A 15754-nucleotide genomic window follows, 5' to 3' on the forward strand; every position below is an offset into this window, starting at 1 on the left:
GTCCCACATTGAGGCATGGGGGCTTAGGCTTTATATTCCTGCATCTACCAGTCTTTGGGTATGAGCAGTCCTGAAAAAGAGAGTGACTTTGAGTAAAGTGTCTTTCCAGCTTTTATAGCCCTCAGCCACCAATGTTCTCAGGAAAAGGGAAAATGAGGAGTTCGGTACTAGGTTGAATAACAACCACTAGCATGTATAGTTAATAATATAGTATTGTACACTTTAAAATATGTTAAGAGGATAGATATCATGGTAAATGTTCTTACACAAAATACACACACACACAAAAGAATACAAGAACGTTTTGGAAGAGATATGTATGTTTATTACCTTGATAATGATGATGGTATCACAGTTGTGTGCATATGTCCAAACTCATCAAGATATACTCACTAAAGGTGTGGCATTTTTTGTGAGTATCAACTATACCACTATACCTGTCTATAAAGGTAAATGAATAAATGAAAAAAGAAGGAAAGAAGGGAGGGAGGGAGAGGGAAAGAAGGAGAGCAGGCAGGAAGAGAGGAAGGGAAAATTTACCTGAATATGCTCGGATATATTTGCTTCTTATAAGTTCTATAAAATGCTACTTAGGACTGTAATTAGCTTCTTTTCTGGGGATAAATTATAAAAGGATGAGTAGTAAGTTCTAACACCTACCTCTGCAGCTGGTCCACAGTCCGTAACTAATATACTTCATTTCTCTCCTCCCAATTCACTTTATATTCTCTTTACCATCCACTGGAAGAGTTCTGGTCTTGTGCTAACCCTAGAGGTCTATGTAATAATTCATCTCCTGGGGTTTGCCATCACTAGTAACACTAATAAACCAAATACTACAGGACTTGTTGAGTTTCTTGGGGAAAAGGCATATCTGCTTGTACTTTGGCCTGAACCTGTTACCAAGTCTTCTGCTCTGGGATTCATTAAAGGTGGCCAGGCATTTATATCCCTAGGTCAGTGGGTTAGAGCAATATTTCTGCCATTATAACACAAGAATCCTTCCAAGTGTTGCACTTCCCTTTTAGTGATGTATGGTATAAGATGCACTAATTTGTCTTTAGTTCGTGAAGTATAACATGAAATGATTTGTCCTTAATTTGGAAGAGCTATCCCAGCATGCTCTAGAACATTGGATCTCTAAAACCTTCGTTTGGAACAGGACCTTAAGTCTTCATAAAGTTTATCTGTCACCACCTGGAACATGTATATCTTCACAAGCTTTTCATCCTATTTGCCATTTATTGCTTATCCAGTTTGAGTAACATAATAATAAATAATGTCATAAATATTATGGATTAGTGTGACAGTTCTGCAGAATGTCCAGACAGTCCAGTTATGTTCAAATTATATTATGATACAGTGGGAGAGATAATGTAATCTTATGATATTACATGTATATTATATTCTGTTCCAAATGTATGTACTCTATTTCTGACCCTCCTGTCCAATAGGAAAAGAAACGAAAAGCATTCTGCATACTTGGCCACATACTGTGTATCTGAGGCAGTGGTATTCTGCTTGATCAAATAAGGTTTCTAGAACAATGGCAGCAGTTGAACTACTGCTTGGTGAAGCTTGAGTTGTCCATTGTCATTGTCATCTTCAAAGTGATGACAAATTATAATTTGTCCCCATATATCCAAACTTTTATAATTTATCCCCATTTTCAAAGGAAAATGGGCCCATAATAATTTTATATCTCTATTTTTGTAGGGACCAGTCTGGTGAATGGAGTGGAGAAATGATAGGGAACCTAACTTTTTCCTCAAAGGTGGCACATTTCTGCTTTTCCTCTAGGGTGCTAGGTTATTTTTAAGTTATGTTCCTGGCTGGGGAGTGGGAGTTTAGGGAAGAGAGAGGTTTAGTGGCTCCAATTAACATTCTTTTTTTTTTTTTAATTATTTATTTATTTGACAGAGAGAGAGAGAGACAGTGAGAGAGGGAATACAAGCGGGGGAGAGGGAGAAACAACCTTCCCGCCAAACAGGGAGCCAGATGCAAGGTTGGATTCCAGTACCCTGGGATCATGACCTGAGCCAAAGGCAGCCTCTCAAAGACTGAGCCACCCAGGTGCTCCCCAATTAATATTCTTTATAATTCTAATCCCCAAGCCCCCCCCCCCAAAATAAATGGAGTGAAAGTTCTACCAATGAAAAATTACATCTGTTTCAAGTATATCTTTATGGCCTGGGTAATGTCAGCTGGAACTAGTGGACCCATTGTGGGCTACGCCTGGGTCAGGTACATTTATTCCCTTGCCTCCATATGCCTCCATTCTCATACTAGGACAATGAAACTTATGAAACTTAGATTTCAGTGTTACATTGAAAGTCCAACATCCTTGAAATGTTTGTCATTCTTCCTCCTAAATGTAGTTACAAAAGTAATATGACTATAGATCCTGTTGCTGGAATCATTGCTATATCTTGTGGTGTTACAGTGTGTTTTCTCCTGGGCACCTGGCCTCTCTTTCAACTAGTGCGTTTGAGGTCTGAAATCTGGGCAAAGGATCATCATATTTAGCTGGGGAGGCTGCCCTCATCCTCCTCATTATCTAGTCTTGATTTATTTTGATTATGTAAATTGAAGAATATCCTTGTCTACTAATCTATCCTGCATCTAGAGGCAATGTGTTTTATGACATATAACCATGGCTCTCTGAGGATCAGAACCCCACTTTCCACCTCTCTAAAGTTAGTGATCATTATAATTTTACCCTATTTGCTCTAAAGATTATGTGCCATTACCTAGTCCTTTGAAATTCCCCCAATCCTGTTAACTCCACAAGAAGCCAATTTTGGTAACAGTATCTCCTATAATCAGTCTTTGTGTGTGAAGGACAACTAAGATTCTCAATGAAGTTCATGCTCCTCTGAAAAGCATATATATTACCACTTTGATAAAAAGAGTCGTCTCCACATCCTTTTACAGAACAAGACCAGTCTTGTGCCCTTACATAAAATACATAGTTTAGCATGCTTATTTTGCTGAGCTTTTGATTTTTTTCCCCACTCTTTACTATAATAATTCTGGTATTTCTTCCTTAGTTATTATGGAGCATCAATTTATACAAGCTTCCAAGGATTGACTGACCAAATGCCACTTCTTTAAAGTAGGATCATACATACAGATAACTTCCACATAGCTCATATAAGACAGGGGACCTGAAGTGACATTTTTTATAAGAGATTTCTCCACTTCTCCTTCTAATTTATTCCTACAATCTCATACCTCCTTTAAGAAGAAACAAAAGGCAGTGTGAATATTATCTAAAGTATTTTAAAGGAGATATTTTAAGTTTTTTTTTTTTTTTTAGATTTTATTTATTTGACAAAGAAAGAAATCACAAGTAGGTAGAGAGGCAGGCAGAGAGAGAGAAGGGAGGAAGCAGGCTCCCTGCCGAGCAGAGAGCCCAACGTGGGGCTCAATCCCAGGACCCTGGGATCATGACCTGAGCCGAAGGCAGAGGCTTTAACCCACTGAGCCATCCAGGTGCCCCGGAGATATTTTAAATTTTAATGGAAAATGGGCGCATAATAATTTTTATATCTGTAAATACTTATTAGCTTTCCTCTTAAGTATTTTTTGGATTGGCTAACCAAAATTGTGCTACAGTCCATAATTAATTATGTTATATGCATACAACCTTAGAACTAAGAATGCATGATTAGTAATTAGGCTATAAATTGCTGATACATATATACATCAAATACAAACATACATTTTATAACAGATACAGCTTTTATTATACTGCTAGTCCCAACAACAAACTAAAGATTTATTTCATTTCTTATTTGCTTATAATACATTTTCAAAATGTATGAAAGTACTTAGGCTTTTGCTTGCTCAGTTGATTTTCTTTTGAAACTTAAAGTCTGACATTTATTAAATTTGGAGTTTAAAATGTTTCTCCCTGTAAAACTTCTGACATAATGCACATTTATGAATTATTTTTCAAAATGTTCATAAATTTAAGTTCCATATCTCAGTACTTTCATTTCTTTAAATAACACTCTGCTTCTTATTTTGTATTCTAAATGTCTGTCTCCTAGTCAAACTGTACTTGAAAGAAAAAGAATATATGTAGAAATTTTATGATTTTATATGTTCTCCAACTGTATTGAAAATGTTATAGGGGTGCCTGGGTGGCTCAGTGAGTTAAACCTCTGCCTTCGGCTCAGATCATGATCTTGGGGTCCTGGGATCGAGCCCAGCATTGGGCTCCCTGCTTGGTGGGGAGCCTGCTTCCCCCTCTGTCTCTGCCTGCCTTTCTGCCTACTTGTGATCTGTCTTTCAAATAAATAAAGAAAATCTTTAAAAAAATAAAATAAAACAAGATAAAATGTTATATATATGATATATATATGATATATATTTGTTTGTTACATTATATTTTTATATTTATTTTTATGTATTTTTAAATATGCTATATATATTTTTAAATGCAGATTGAATAGTGTTTGAACACAGTGTATATGCTTTATATTATACATTCTCATTCACATGTATATGTATATTTAGATAAAAATTTCTTTGAATTTATCTGAATATTTAGAAAATTATACTTAAAAGCAAACTTACATTGATTCGTCCAAAGGATCCATTTTGGGGAAAACCAAGAGCCAGAAGTAATAGGAAAACATCATCAATTTATTTTGTTTATACACACATGCTGTCAAAACACAAAAATAAAATACAAAATATAAGAATTTAAAGATATCAAATTTATACATTTTAAATATAAACTGAGGTTATGATTAAAGGCAAATCATGCAATTATTCATGTTATTCATGCTTGTAGTATTAGCCATATTCCTTATCAATAGGTAAACCCAGAGAATGGTAGCGTCAACTATCTTGTATCCAGCCTTTTTATGCAACTATTTTATTCTACCTTATTTAGATTGTTATTAAAAAAGTCACTTTCTTTTTTTTTAAATTCACTTTCAAGATTATTTTCTTATGTTTGTTCTAGCTTAAAAAAAAAAAAAACCTGCTAAAATCTGACCATCTGTCTCAGTGATCAAATGTCCCATTCTTACATTTCTGTATTATGATTATTATGGCAAAAATGTGCATCTGCTTTTACTGTCCAACATTGAGTTGGCTTTAAGTATGAATTTTGGATTTTTTCGCAAATACAACATGCATTTCACCAGATCTTCTTCAGGCTTTAAATGTGAATGTACTAGAGGTTTGACCCAAGCATTTTGTATTTCAACTTCTTGCTATGAAATGAGGAATCCCTTGAATCTTGAAAAACCCTAGAATTATTTTTGGAAATTCAGATCAACAACTTGCATTCAACAACTCTGAAAAAGTTTATTGATCAACTGTTTTTTCACACAGCATAGAGATTAAATCAAGTAGAATACTTGAATGCATAGATAATTTAAATAGAATTTTCCAAGGAAATATCCAAATAGTTCATTTACATCAAAATGTACATTGCTTAAAAAATATAGAAAATAGTTCCTTCAGTATAGATAAATGATTTATAAGTTATCTAGAGATAGATGAATAGTGTGTGTCCCAAATCATGAAGTGTATATCTTTATATATGTTTGTATAGTATATATACATACATATGTATAAATGAGGCTTGATAAACTAAATAGAAAGATTATTTTTTATTAATATTAAAATGGAATTCCTTGAATTCATGCAGAGCACATATTCAATCTCTTCACCCTTAAAAAACACATAAAAGAAAGAATTGTTTTTACCAATCAAGTGTTTGTAGGTATTTTGACTAATATAATTTTTTTCCTACCTATTCTTTGCCATATAGGGGATGTTTTATAAAATATAGGTTCATTATAAAATATTGAAGAGTATATCACACAATATAGAGGAGCTGTTCTATATTTTTAATGAATTAGCTTTATATTTTTGTATAAAAAGACCAATGTTAAATTTATTTGACACTAATTTATTGCAGATAATAGTTGTTAGAATGGTTCTTGAATTTTTATCACAAGGCTTGATTTTTCTAGAGTTCACTATTTGAATTTCTTACCACATATAGGACAGCATCTTAAATCATGCAGTTAAGTGAGTATACATTAAGCATCAGTACCCTCCCCTCTTCTCCCATCTTCATTATTGTCATTTCCTATCTCACCGAATGGCACCATTGTCTTTCTAATACTGAAGCTAAAATCCACCAAAAACTCCCCATTACTTATTCTTTCTCATCAACTTATACTAATTATTGTCCAAATCTTCTCCAGTCTATATCAGAAATGTAATTCAAATATGGTATACTTAATTAATGCCTTTGCTTAGGTCCTCATAATCTCTTACCAAAAATAAAACAATAGCTTCCTGAATGATCTTCATGCTACCAGGTTCCCCCTATTTTATCCATCTTCTACTCCCTATAGTGACCCGATTCTGTCTCTACCATATTTAAAGGCCACAGGAAAACATTAATATTTTCAAGGGTAGAATGCAAAGGAAAGTAGTTTCACTGTTATTGCTATAGTTTTCAGCCTCACCTTACTGTAACATTTTAGACTGTTTCCATTGTTTCATTTCACCTATGTTAGTCTTTTCTATGTCTTGCATTTTTACACTTTCATGATGCTCTTTAGAATGGTCTTTGGTCCTGTTTTCTACTTTTAATTTTACTAATAAAATAAGTGGCTTACTTGAGATAAACTTTACCAGTTTAAGTGAGCTAAATGGTTTTCCACATTTTTTTTCCCAAAAGGATCTCAGTGATCAAGAGTATACTAGTGATCGCTGTACAATTCATTATTATTTTTTTAAAGATTCTATTTATTTATTTGAGAGGGAGAGTGAGAAAGAGAGAGAGGGCACTAGTGTGAGTTGGGGCGAGGGGATAGGTAGAGAGGGAGAAGAAGACTTCCTGCTGAGAAGGGAGCCTGATGCAGGGCTGATCCCAGGACCCTGAGATCATGACCTAAGCCATATTGTGCCACCCAGTGGCACATACTATTACTCATACTATTACCCCTAACACATGATTGATACAGTTTTTTTAGTGGTATACCTGTTGAGATAACTGAATGAATGAACAAATAGGTGAATGGATAAAACAATAAAATAAGGAATGAATGATTTAGCTGATTAGCCTGTATTTTTTATTTCTTTTTTATGTGCCCTTAACTTTTTAAGACATTAAAAATATAATAATACTATTTTATATTTATGTTCTTATCATTTCTTTTTTGCCTTCCAATTTCAATTGGTATTTTATTTTGCATACAAGTAATGGTGAATATTAATATTGAGTAAATTAATTAGTAAAAGAAGAGAGTCTATTCAGTTCTGTATACTGTGATATTTGTATTTATAAGTTTATAGCCAAAAAAGCTGATGTACTTATACAAAAAAGTATATAAATATTGTCAAATAATATTTAGTCATTGCATATCAATATTTAAGGTGAGATAAACATATAGAATGGTTAATATTTAGAAATGTGAATCAATTAAGATTTTGAAGCTAATTTTTTTTTAATACTCCTTTGTCCTATTTTATAACAATGAAATCTACTTTATTTTCTATTGTTAGTTTTGGTTCTTTCAGTCAACATGTAAGAATTGAAGTGTTGTTCTTAGAAGGAATTCAATGTATTTTATGCCAGTGAATTTTTGATTATCTCACTAGGAAGACAGCAAACTAGAATATACTAGTCTACCTTTAAGTACATTAAATTCATTTTCAAGTATTTACTACTGGAAATTGTATATTCAGAAAAGTCATAGAGTACGTGTTTTGGTTTGTTTCATATTTCAGTCCCTAAAAATTCTGCTTCTAGCTGTGATTTTGGAAAATCCTGCCAGTTCATACTAAATCCTGAAATTATTTCATGATACAAACTAAAAACCAGATTGGAGCTCTCACATAAAACGTGTTTTTCACCATCCATCAGAGACTAGTTTCTCTGACATATATAAAAGCAGATTCAAATATGTAAATGTATAGGTCTGATTGTTAGTAATAAATAGTGACTTTGTTTTTTAGAACTTTATTTTCTACAAATATTCATTCATCTCCAAAAGCCTCACGTTGGCATCATCAGTCCTATTGACATATGGCCAGATGCTTTCCTGAGGATTTGATCCTTGTAAGGACACCACATGAAATCTTGGGCCACCTGTTATTTGAGAAGATAAAACAAACAGTCAGCACATATGTTAAATACTCAAGTATTATTGGTTACTCACAGGGAACTCTTTTAAAGTAGTCAAGTTGGAATTATGTACTCATGAAAGAATACAAGAAACAGAAAAACAAATATTTATGCAATACCACTTAGAAGTAAAGCTACTTTAAGTAAAGTAGCTATTTTACTGGGATTTATATATTTAATTTTAACATTGTTTCTCAAGATATTGGATAGTCTTATAACGGAAACCTTCAAGAAAGAAAAAATTAAAAGAAAGAAAATAAAGAAACTTGAAGGAAGAGTTCTAGGCTTCAGATCCTAAGTTTACCAACTGGTGACTTTGGATGAGTCATTTTTCTCCTTTGCACTTCTGGCTATCTCATCTATAAAGTGAGAATTAAAAATGAAAAAACAAAACAAGCAAATAAAAAAACACATGTCCTACTTGTTTCAAAGCATTATTGGAGGTATCAAATTGAATAATGCATTAGACCATTTTAAAATAAGATGTGATTGACAAATAAATGAAAAGTACCACTAGAAATTAAAGCAATCCTCATTGTTGAGATGCATATTTTATTTAAAATTCTTTATAAAATTTAAAATTTCAATTTAAAATTGCTTTTTTTTTAAAAAAAGATTTTATTTATTTATTTGATAGAGAGAAATCACAAGTAGACAGAGAGGCAGGCAGAGAGAGAGAGAGGGAAGCAGGCTTCCTGCTGAGCAGAGAGCCCGATGCAGGACTCAATCCCAAGACCCTGAGATCATGACCGGAGCGGAAGGCAGCGGCTTAACCCACTGAGCCACTCAGGCGCCCCGCTTTTTTTTTTTTTTTTTTTTAATTTTCAGAAAAAACAGTATTCATTATTTTTCACCACACCCAGTGCTCCATGCAATCCGTGCCCTCTATAATACCCACCACCTGGTACCCCAACCTCCCACCCACCCCCGTCACTTCAAACCCCTCAGATTGTTTTTCAGACCCGCTTTTTAAAATTCTGTGACAGCACCTAGCTACCACCATGGGTAGGTAGAGATTGTTGCTATCAGGCACTATATATACACTTTTTATTCATTATATCATTTAATCTTTATAATAATTCTCTGAGATTACCAATTTCATTAAGCTCTTTGATCTTCAATTTTCCAAATGAAAGAATTCAGGTAAGCCTATATGATTCCAACTGAAGTTCATACATCAATTAATATTTATAATATGTTCAGCATATACTATATACATGAGAATATGGAGATTCAGATTCACACTTGGGAGCCAGAAGTTTAATTAGTGGAAGCTAATCATGGAAATGTTTATAATTTTTATTTATAAATCTGCTAAAGGGTATGACAAGCAAATTTTAGGGGAAGATGAAATTATGTGCAGGATTAGTAAATAACTGATAGTATAGTGCTCCTTGAACTCAATAATTTCTGAGAGAATGACAGATGCTAGATGGTTGACTGTTAGACTGAGCTAGAGTCTGTGAGGTACAGACAAGATCCAAACGCTTTACTTTTCATTTATTTGATTTCTCTTCAGTTTTCCCACATTATTCAAATATTAGAGAAAAGATGTTTTTAAAAGCAGGCAAAAACGGGAATGAAATCCAGATGCTTAGCATAAAGGAACACCTTGTTATAAATACTCTGGTGATTATAAGCATAACATGTTGCTAAAGATATTGAATTAAATATCTCAGTCTTTTAAACAGTGAAAATTATTTTACATAAAAGAAATAATTGAAGAAGTTTTCTCAATTGGTAATTAAACTCAATAGTTGTGAAAATTGAAATTGGTAGCATAGTTGTTCTCTTATCTGTTTCACTGGCCTACTATGTTAGGAATTTACCAAATGCTTCTTTTTTTATTAAATTGATTTATTTATTTTCAGAAAAACACTATTCATTATTTTCTCACCACACCCAGTGCTCCATGCAAACCAAATGCTTCTTAAATCTTATTTTAGCCATTGCAGTGAGTCTTGCAACAATATACATTGAATTGTCTCAGGAAATTAGGCAAATAATGTTTTTAAAGTATGTATAATTTCTTAATCTTGTTATAAAAAAATGCCACATATTAGTTTAGTGTAATAATTCATTAAAATATAAAGAATAAGTTTGAAACAGTACTGTTCATACTTCTTAAAATTTTTTTTCAGCTGTGAGTGTACATCTGGATGGACTGGACAAAACTGTAGTGAAGAAATAAATGAATGTGACTCTGACCCCTGCATGAATGGAGCTCTTTGTCATGAGTCTACCATTCCTGGGCAATTTGTATGCCTGTGTCCACCCTTTTATACTGGAAAATTTTGCCATCAACACTATAACCCTTGTGATCCACTCAGTGACCCTTGCAGAAACAACTCAACATGTTTGACTTTGGTAGATGGAACTCATTACTGTGTGTGTAGAGAAGGTAAGAGCTTTTATTTGTTTTAATTTTTTTTTCACTTTTTGTTTGTTTGGTTTTGTTTTTATGAGATATGGCTCCTTAAAAATGGGATAGAGAAAACTTACATATATTGTAGAATTAAGGATTATTTGACTCCAAATATAGGTATTATAAACAGACTAGAGAAATAATCTAAAAAGTTAGCCTAACTAGTATGGTGAGGAGGGACGATGGGGGGCAGGGAGAGGGACAAAATTTTGTAGTTTTTGGTCTTTTTTGTTTGTTTTAAAGAAATTTCCCATTGTTTATTAACAGCTTTTTTTCCTGAATAATCTTGTTTATGTAGTGTTCCTAACAATAGCTGTTAGTTAGAAATAAGTATAGATAGAATCTAGGGTAGTCAAATGCTTCACTGTAACTTTTTTCATGAACTTATCTATGAACACCACTTATTTCCACTTTGGTGGCTAAGCCAGTGTCACGTGCCTCTGGTGGCTACTTTGTACCATAAAATAGAGTCTGTGAAGGGGATAGAGAATAGGCAGATTAAAGAGCATTATTGGCACTGCTGAATCCAGCTGTTCCTGAAGCAAATTACTTCTGGTTTTCTGGGTCATATCAGCCAATAATAACTTACACAGTTTGAAAGATGCTTGATTGGGATCTCTTCAGATGTAACTGAAAGAGGTCTGATTAGTGCACAGGTGACCTATATAAATGTTTACTGCTCATGTACTGCTTGCTTCTGAAGAACTATTACCATCTTCAACAGGAATGCCTCTGCCATAAAACTAGCACATTGTAGGTTTTCAGTGTAACAGGAGTGTGTCATAAGCACAATAGAAAAATCACACTATGTGTAAGAGTCTACAACTAATATTTATTTCCTAATACCAACTCATGGCTTCATGTCTCTTTCCTTGTTACTTATCCTACTAGAAAAGAGGCTTATTAAAGATAAGGACAATACTTGTTTACTCTTCTGTCCTAAAAGGTCAGCTTAGACTATATCAGTTAATTGGTATCTTAGTCAAATCTGTTCCTGTTTGTTTTTATGAGCCTCTAGAACTTCCTGAGGTATAGGATAATTACAAGCCTCTGCAGTCAAGTCCTTGAATGTATGTACATGACAAAAACTTCTGGGCCTTCTGAGGGATTGGAACTATAAACTGGAGAGCCATTAGTAATTGTTTTTACAAAAGTGACATGGGCTTTATAAAGCAAATAATGTGGGCATACAAGGCATATGGACAGACACATGTTTGCAGGAATGTGTCAGGAAAAGCAAGATAGGAAAAATGTTAAAGGGACATTTGATATCCTGCAAACCTCGGTAATTATAAAGTATATAAATTAAGTGGATAATTACCTTTTAACAAACATTTAGAGTGAAACTTTTTGAAATAGTATTCAGTAGCAGGGGAGGAGCTCATTTATTCAGCAGAATTATCCATAATGCTTATCTTAGCAAACTAATAGTCTCAGAATATAATATTTAATGAGAGGTAGCAGCATATTTTCAATTAAAATAAAACTTCTTCTGTTTTCACCAAAGAGAGTTTTCTACAAGGTGAGCATGTTTTTTTATGTAAAAATTTTGATAATTTATGTGCAATTAATAAATGCATTTAATGAATTTATATAATCTAGTAAGATTCCTTTCCTGTTGTGGGGTGAGGGAAAAGAAGTTCAGAGATATCATAAAACCTTATCAACGACTATCAAATTAGTAATAAGATTTTCCAGCTTCACGAGCATCACAAAATATCCTGAGGACAATTTAGATTTCACCATTGTATATTAGTAAAATCTTGTCTTCTTGGAACTTCATCATTATACTTAAGTCTTTCAGAGAAATATGACCATTTCAAATTAATGCTTTGGATACAGTAGCAGGTGGGCACAATGAATCATGTGTTCGTCACTTTCTAATTATGATTCAGCACAAAGAGATATGTGAAGAGTACATTGTTTCTAAATTGTTTTGCAAGTGTGTGTGTATATATATATATACACATACACACAATTCAAATATATAATAATATGCAATAATAATTAATAATTAATAATGATATAAAAATATACACAATTTCAAATATATATGCGCGTCTATATATACATGTGTGTATATGTACATACATATATGTATGTACACATGTGTATATGTACATACATATATGTATGTACATACACACACACATATATATATTTGAAATTGAAAAATATTCCTAAACCTAAGAAATTATGGACTAAGTTTCTGTAAATCAGATCTAACTACTATACAAAATTTTTAATAAGATTTTATTTGTTAGAGAGAGAGAGAGCAAGAGTGAGCACAGGCAGACAGAGTGGCAGGCAGAGTCAGAGGGAGAAGCAGGCTCCCTGCGGAGCAAGGAGCCCGATGTGGGACTCGATCCCAGGGCACTAGGATCATGACCTGAGCCAAAGGCAGCTGATCAACCAACTGAGCCACCCAGGCGTCCCCAAAATTTTTACTTACTGTTGCTTTTGGTTGTTCCACCTCTGTAGCAGGTCAATAACTAAAGCCTGTGACATTACTTTAAAAAGCTACCTCAGAATATTATAAAGAGGTTGACTGTGGAATATTTTAGACACTATGCCCTGAGTTATTTTAATACCTTTTGTTTGAAATAGGATCTACACCAAAGCCATTATATTATTTTTTAAGGAAAATATTCTAATCAAATTTCATTTTAAAAGTAGTGAAATTTTAAACGACAAAGAATTCCAAGACTTAACCTCTTATATAGATACAGGATTTGGAAACTCCACTGGAATTCTTTGCAAGCTGTTTGTGTTTGCCAAGTGACTAGAATATAGGGCATCACAAGAAAAAAGACTTAAGGCTTAAGGCCTTGGAGTTCAGCATATGCATTTTTGAAATTCTGTTCATGGTTATTAGTCAGCCTGCAGGGTCTGTCACAATTTAAATATGAATATAAATAAAATCCCAAAGCCAGAGTAGTAATGTGACTATATACTAATCAACTAAATTATAAATGGCATTAAAATGCACTCTGAAGAACCAGCAACTAGAATAACTGATACTTTGATTTATGCCAAACTGAATGCTCACCAAGTAAACTATTTTGCTTAGTGTGATTGAAACTTATAGTCAAAACAATCTAATCTGTTTGGGTACAATGTGAGCTACTTAAAAATTATAGCTGTAGTAAAACACTAGAACTATGGTGAAGGTGAACATGTTTTGCAGGAGAAAGTAAGGGCTGTGCTTCTGTCTTCTGTTTAGAATGGAGGTGAGTTAATTTGTCCCTATGAACATTGAACATTTTCTAGTGGGAAATAGGTAGACAGAAAAGCATTTAGCAGTAATAATTTAATACAAGTTTGTTTTATATAAAATCCTATTTGTTTAAACAATTTCTGTGGTTAAAAAATCTCTGCTTTACTAAGTATAAAAATAGCACATAGAAAGACAAATATAATTTCACAAGATTCCTAGAAGTAAATGGGATTTACAATAGTACCTTATAGTGTTAGTTTTTGGCAATTTAATATGCAATCAATTTACACACCTCAGCATTTGTTTTATACTACACTTTTTTTTTTTTTTTTGCCTCTCTGCATTATGCTCTATATATAACACATGCCAGTCTTGTAACTGCATGTTGGTAGTGTTCTAGAGATTTAAAAAATGTATTCTTTATTAACTGATTCAGCAACCATTATTGATTTCTTACTATGTGTCAAGTCTTGAGGTAGGTTCGGGGGAAATTAAACATGGCAGAGACAAACCCTCATTGAATTTAAAGTTCAAGGAGAGACACATAAATTAACTAACTATTCAAGTACAACATAGTAAGAGCTCTTTCTTACTTTGCAGATGCATACCCCACCCTTTTTATGTAGTGTTACAACTCTTGAGTTATGTTCCACATGATTTCTAAGAGGATCCCCAGCAGCCTTGGAGACTTCATTGCCCACAATAAACTAACCAGCTCATTAAGCCCCTCTCTCTCCTATTTTATTTCTCCATTCCTTGCAATAATCTCCAGGATCACCTTTTAAATAAGCTACTTGTATGCATATTATTACCTCATATTCTTGTTTTGGGAAACTCAAACTAAGAGAGAAAATCCCATCTCTCTGGCAATTATGATTGATCCATGTCAGCATAGGACTGGAATGTTGGCATTCAGAGCCTTTCCTTGGAATTGATGATAAGAGAAAAAAGCTTTCACTTTTTGCTAGTTTTACAATTGGTGCAGCCAACACCATGTTCCCTTCACATGGAGATCTGAATGCAGTAAGAGAGAAATGTTTGTGAAAGAACTGGTCCTGGCAGTTACTATGGTTCCTTCTTAAACTCTGAAAACTTCTAGGTATCCTTCCCAGCTAGGCTACCAGTAAATGACATTCCTTTTATAAGTTAGTATTTTTGTTTATAGTGTATGTGATCAAAAGAGGACTATCTAATGTGTATAGTAAAGGGAAAGAGAATTAAGAACAAGAGTTGAATGAACTGAGTTCAACTTGCAGGCTGGTATAAATGGATTATAAGAATGATATGACGGACCTGGGTGGCTCAGTTGGTCAAGAGTCTCGCTTTGGCTCAGGTCATGATCCCAAAGTCCTGGGGTCAAGCCCTGCACTGGGCTCCCTGCTTGGTAGGGAGCCTGTTTCCTCCTTCCCCACTCCCCCTGTATGTGTTCCCTCTCTCGCTGTTTCTCTTTCTCTCTATTGAATAAATAAATAAGATCTTTAAAAAAAGAATGATATGAGGTTTACAGAGATAGAGAGGACTTTAGATAACATGCATGTCGATGCGTATATAGCATGCCATCAGTCTCCATTATTAGCATGTGTGTGTATATAGTGAGAGATCTAAAATCGTCTTATGCTTAAAAAATATTTATTTTCTACTATTTTCTTTAGGAAAGCTGCTTTGTCTTTCTACTCTGAATTATGTCTCAGTTTATAGGCAAGAACATCACACTATCCAATACTTTCGATTTAATTTAAAGGGCTTAGTTTCCAAATGTAGTCATTTCATCCATATGTCTCCAATGTGAAAGAAGCAAAAGTTTTCTGTTTATTTTTTTTTTAAATGACACTTCACAAAGGATTAAAATGTGGCATAGAGTGCTTGTAAAATGTCTTAGTAGAAGGAAAAATCAGATCATTTACATGTGCTATTGATTTATAATCAGGATTCTAAGCTCAATGGA

At 33.5% G+C, this 15754-nt stretch overlaps 1 protein-coding gene across 1 annotated transcript in view; it reads left to right on the forward strand.

The window, feature by feature from the left end:
- LOC101670523 (eyes shut homolog) overlaps positions 1–15754 on the forward strand; it is an 858786-nt gene that overhangs the window by 515608 nt on the left and 327424 nt on the right. Inside the window, 1 exon segment of the mRNA XM_045069380.1 lies at positions 10309–10568. Within this exon segment, the coding sequence (XP_044925315.1) occupies positions 10309–10568 (260 nt within the window).

Source organism: Mustela putorius, unplaced genomic scaffold, assembly GCF_011764305.1.
Source record: "Mustela putorius furo isolate JIRA1106 unplaced genomic scaffold, ASM1176430v1.1 tig00003927_pilon_pilon_pilon, whole genome shotgun sequence".
In the NCBI taxonomy this organism is placed as follows: Eukaryota; Metazoa; Chordata; class Mammalia; order Carnivora; family Mustelidae; genus Mustela; species Mustela putorius.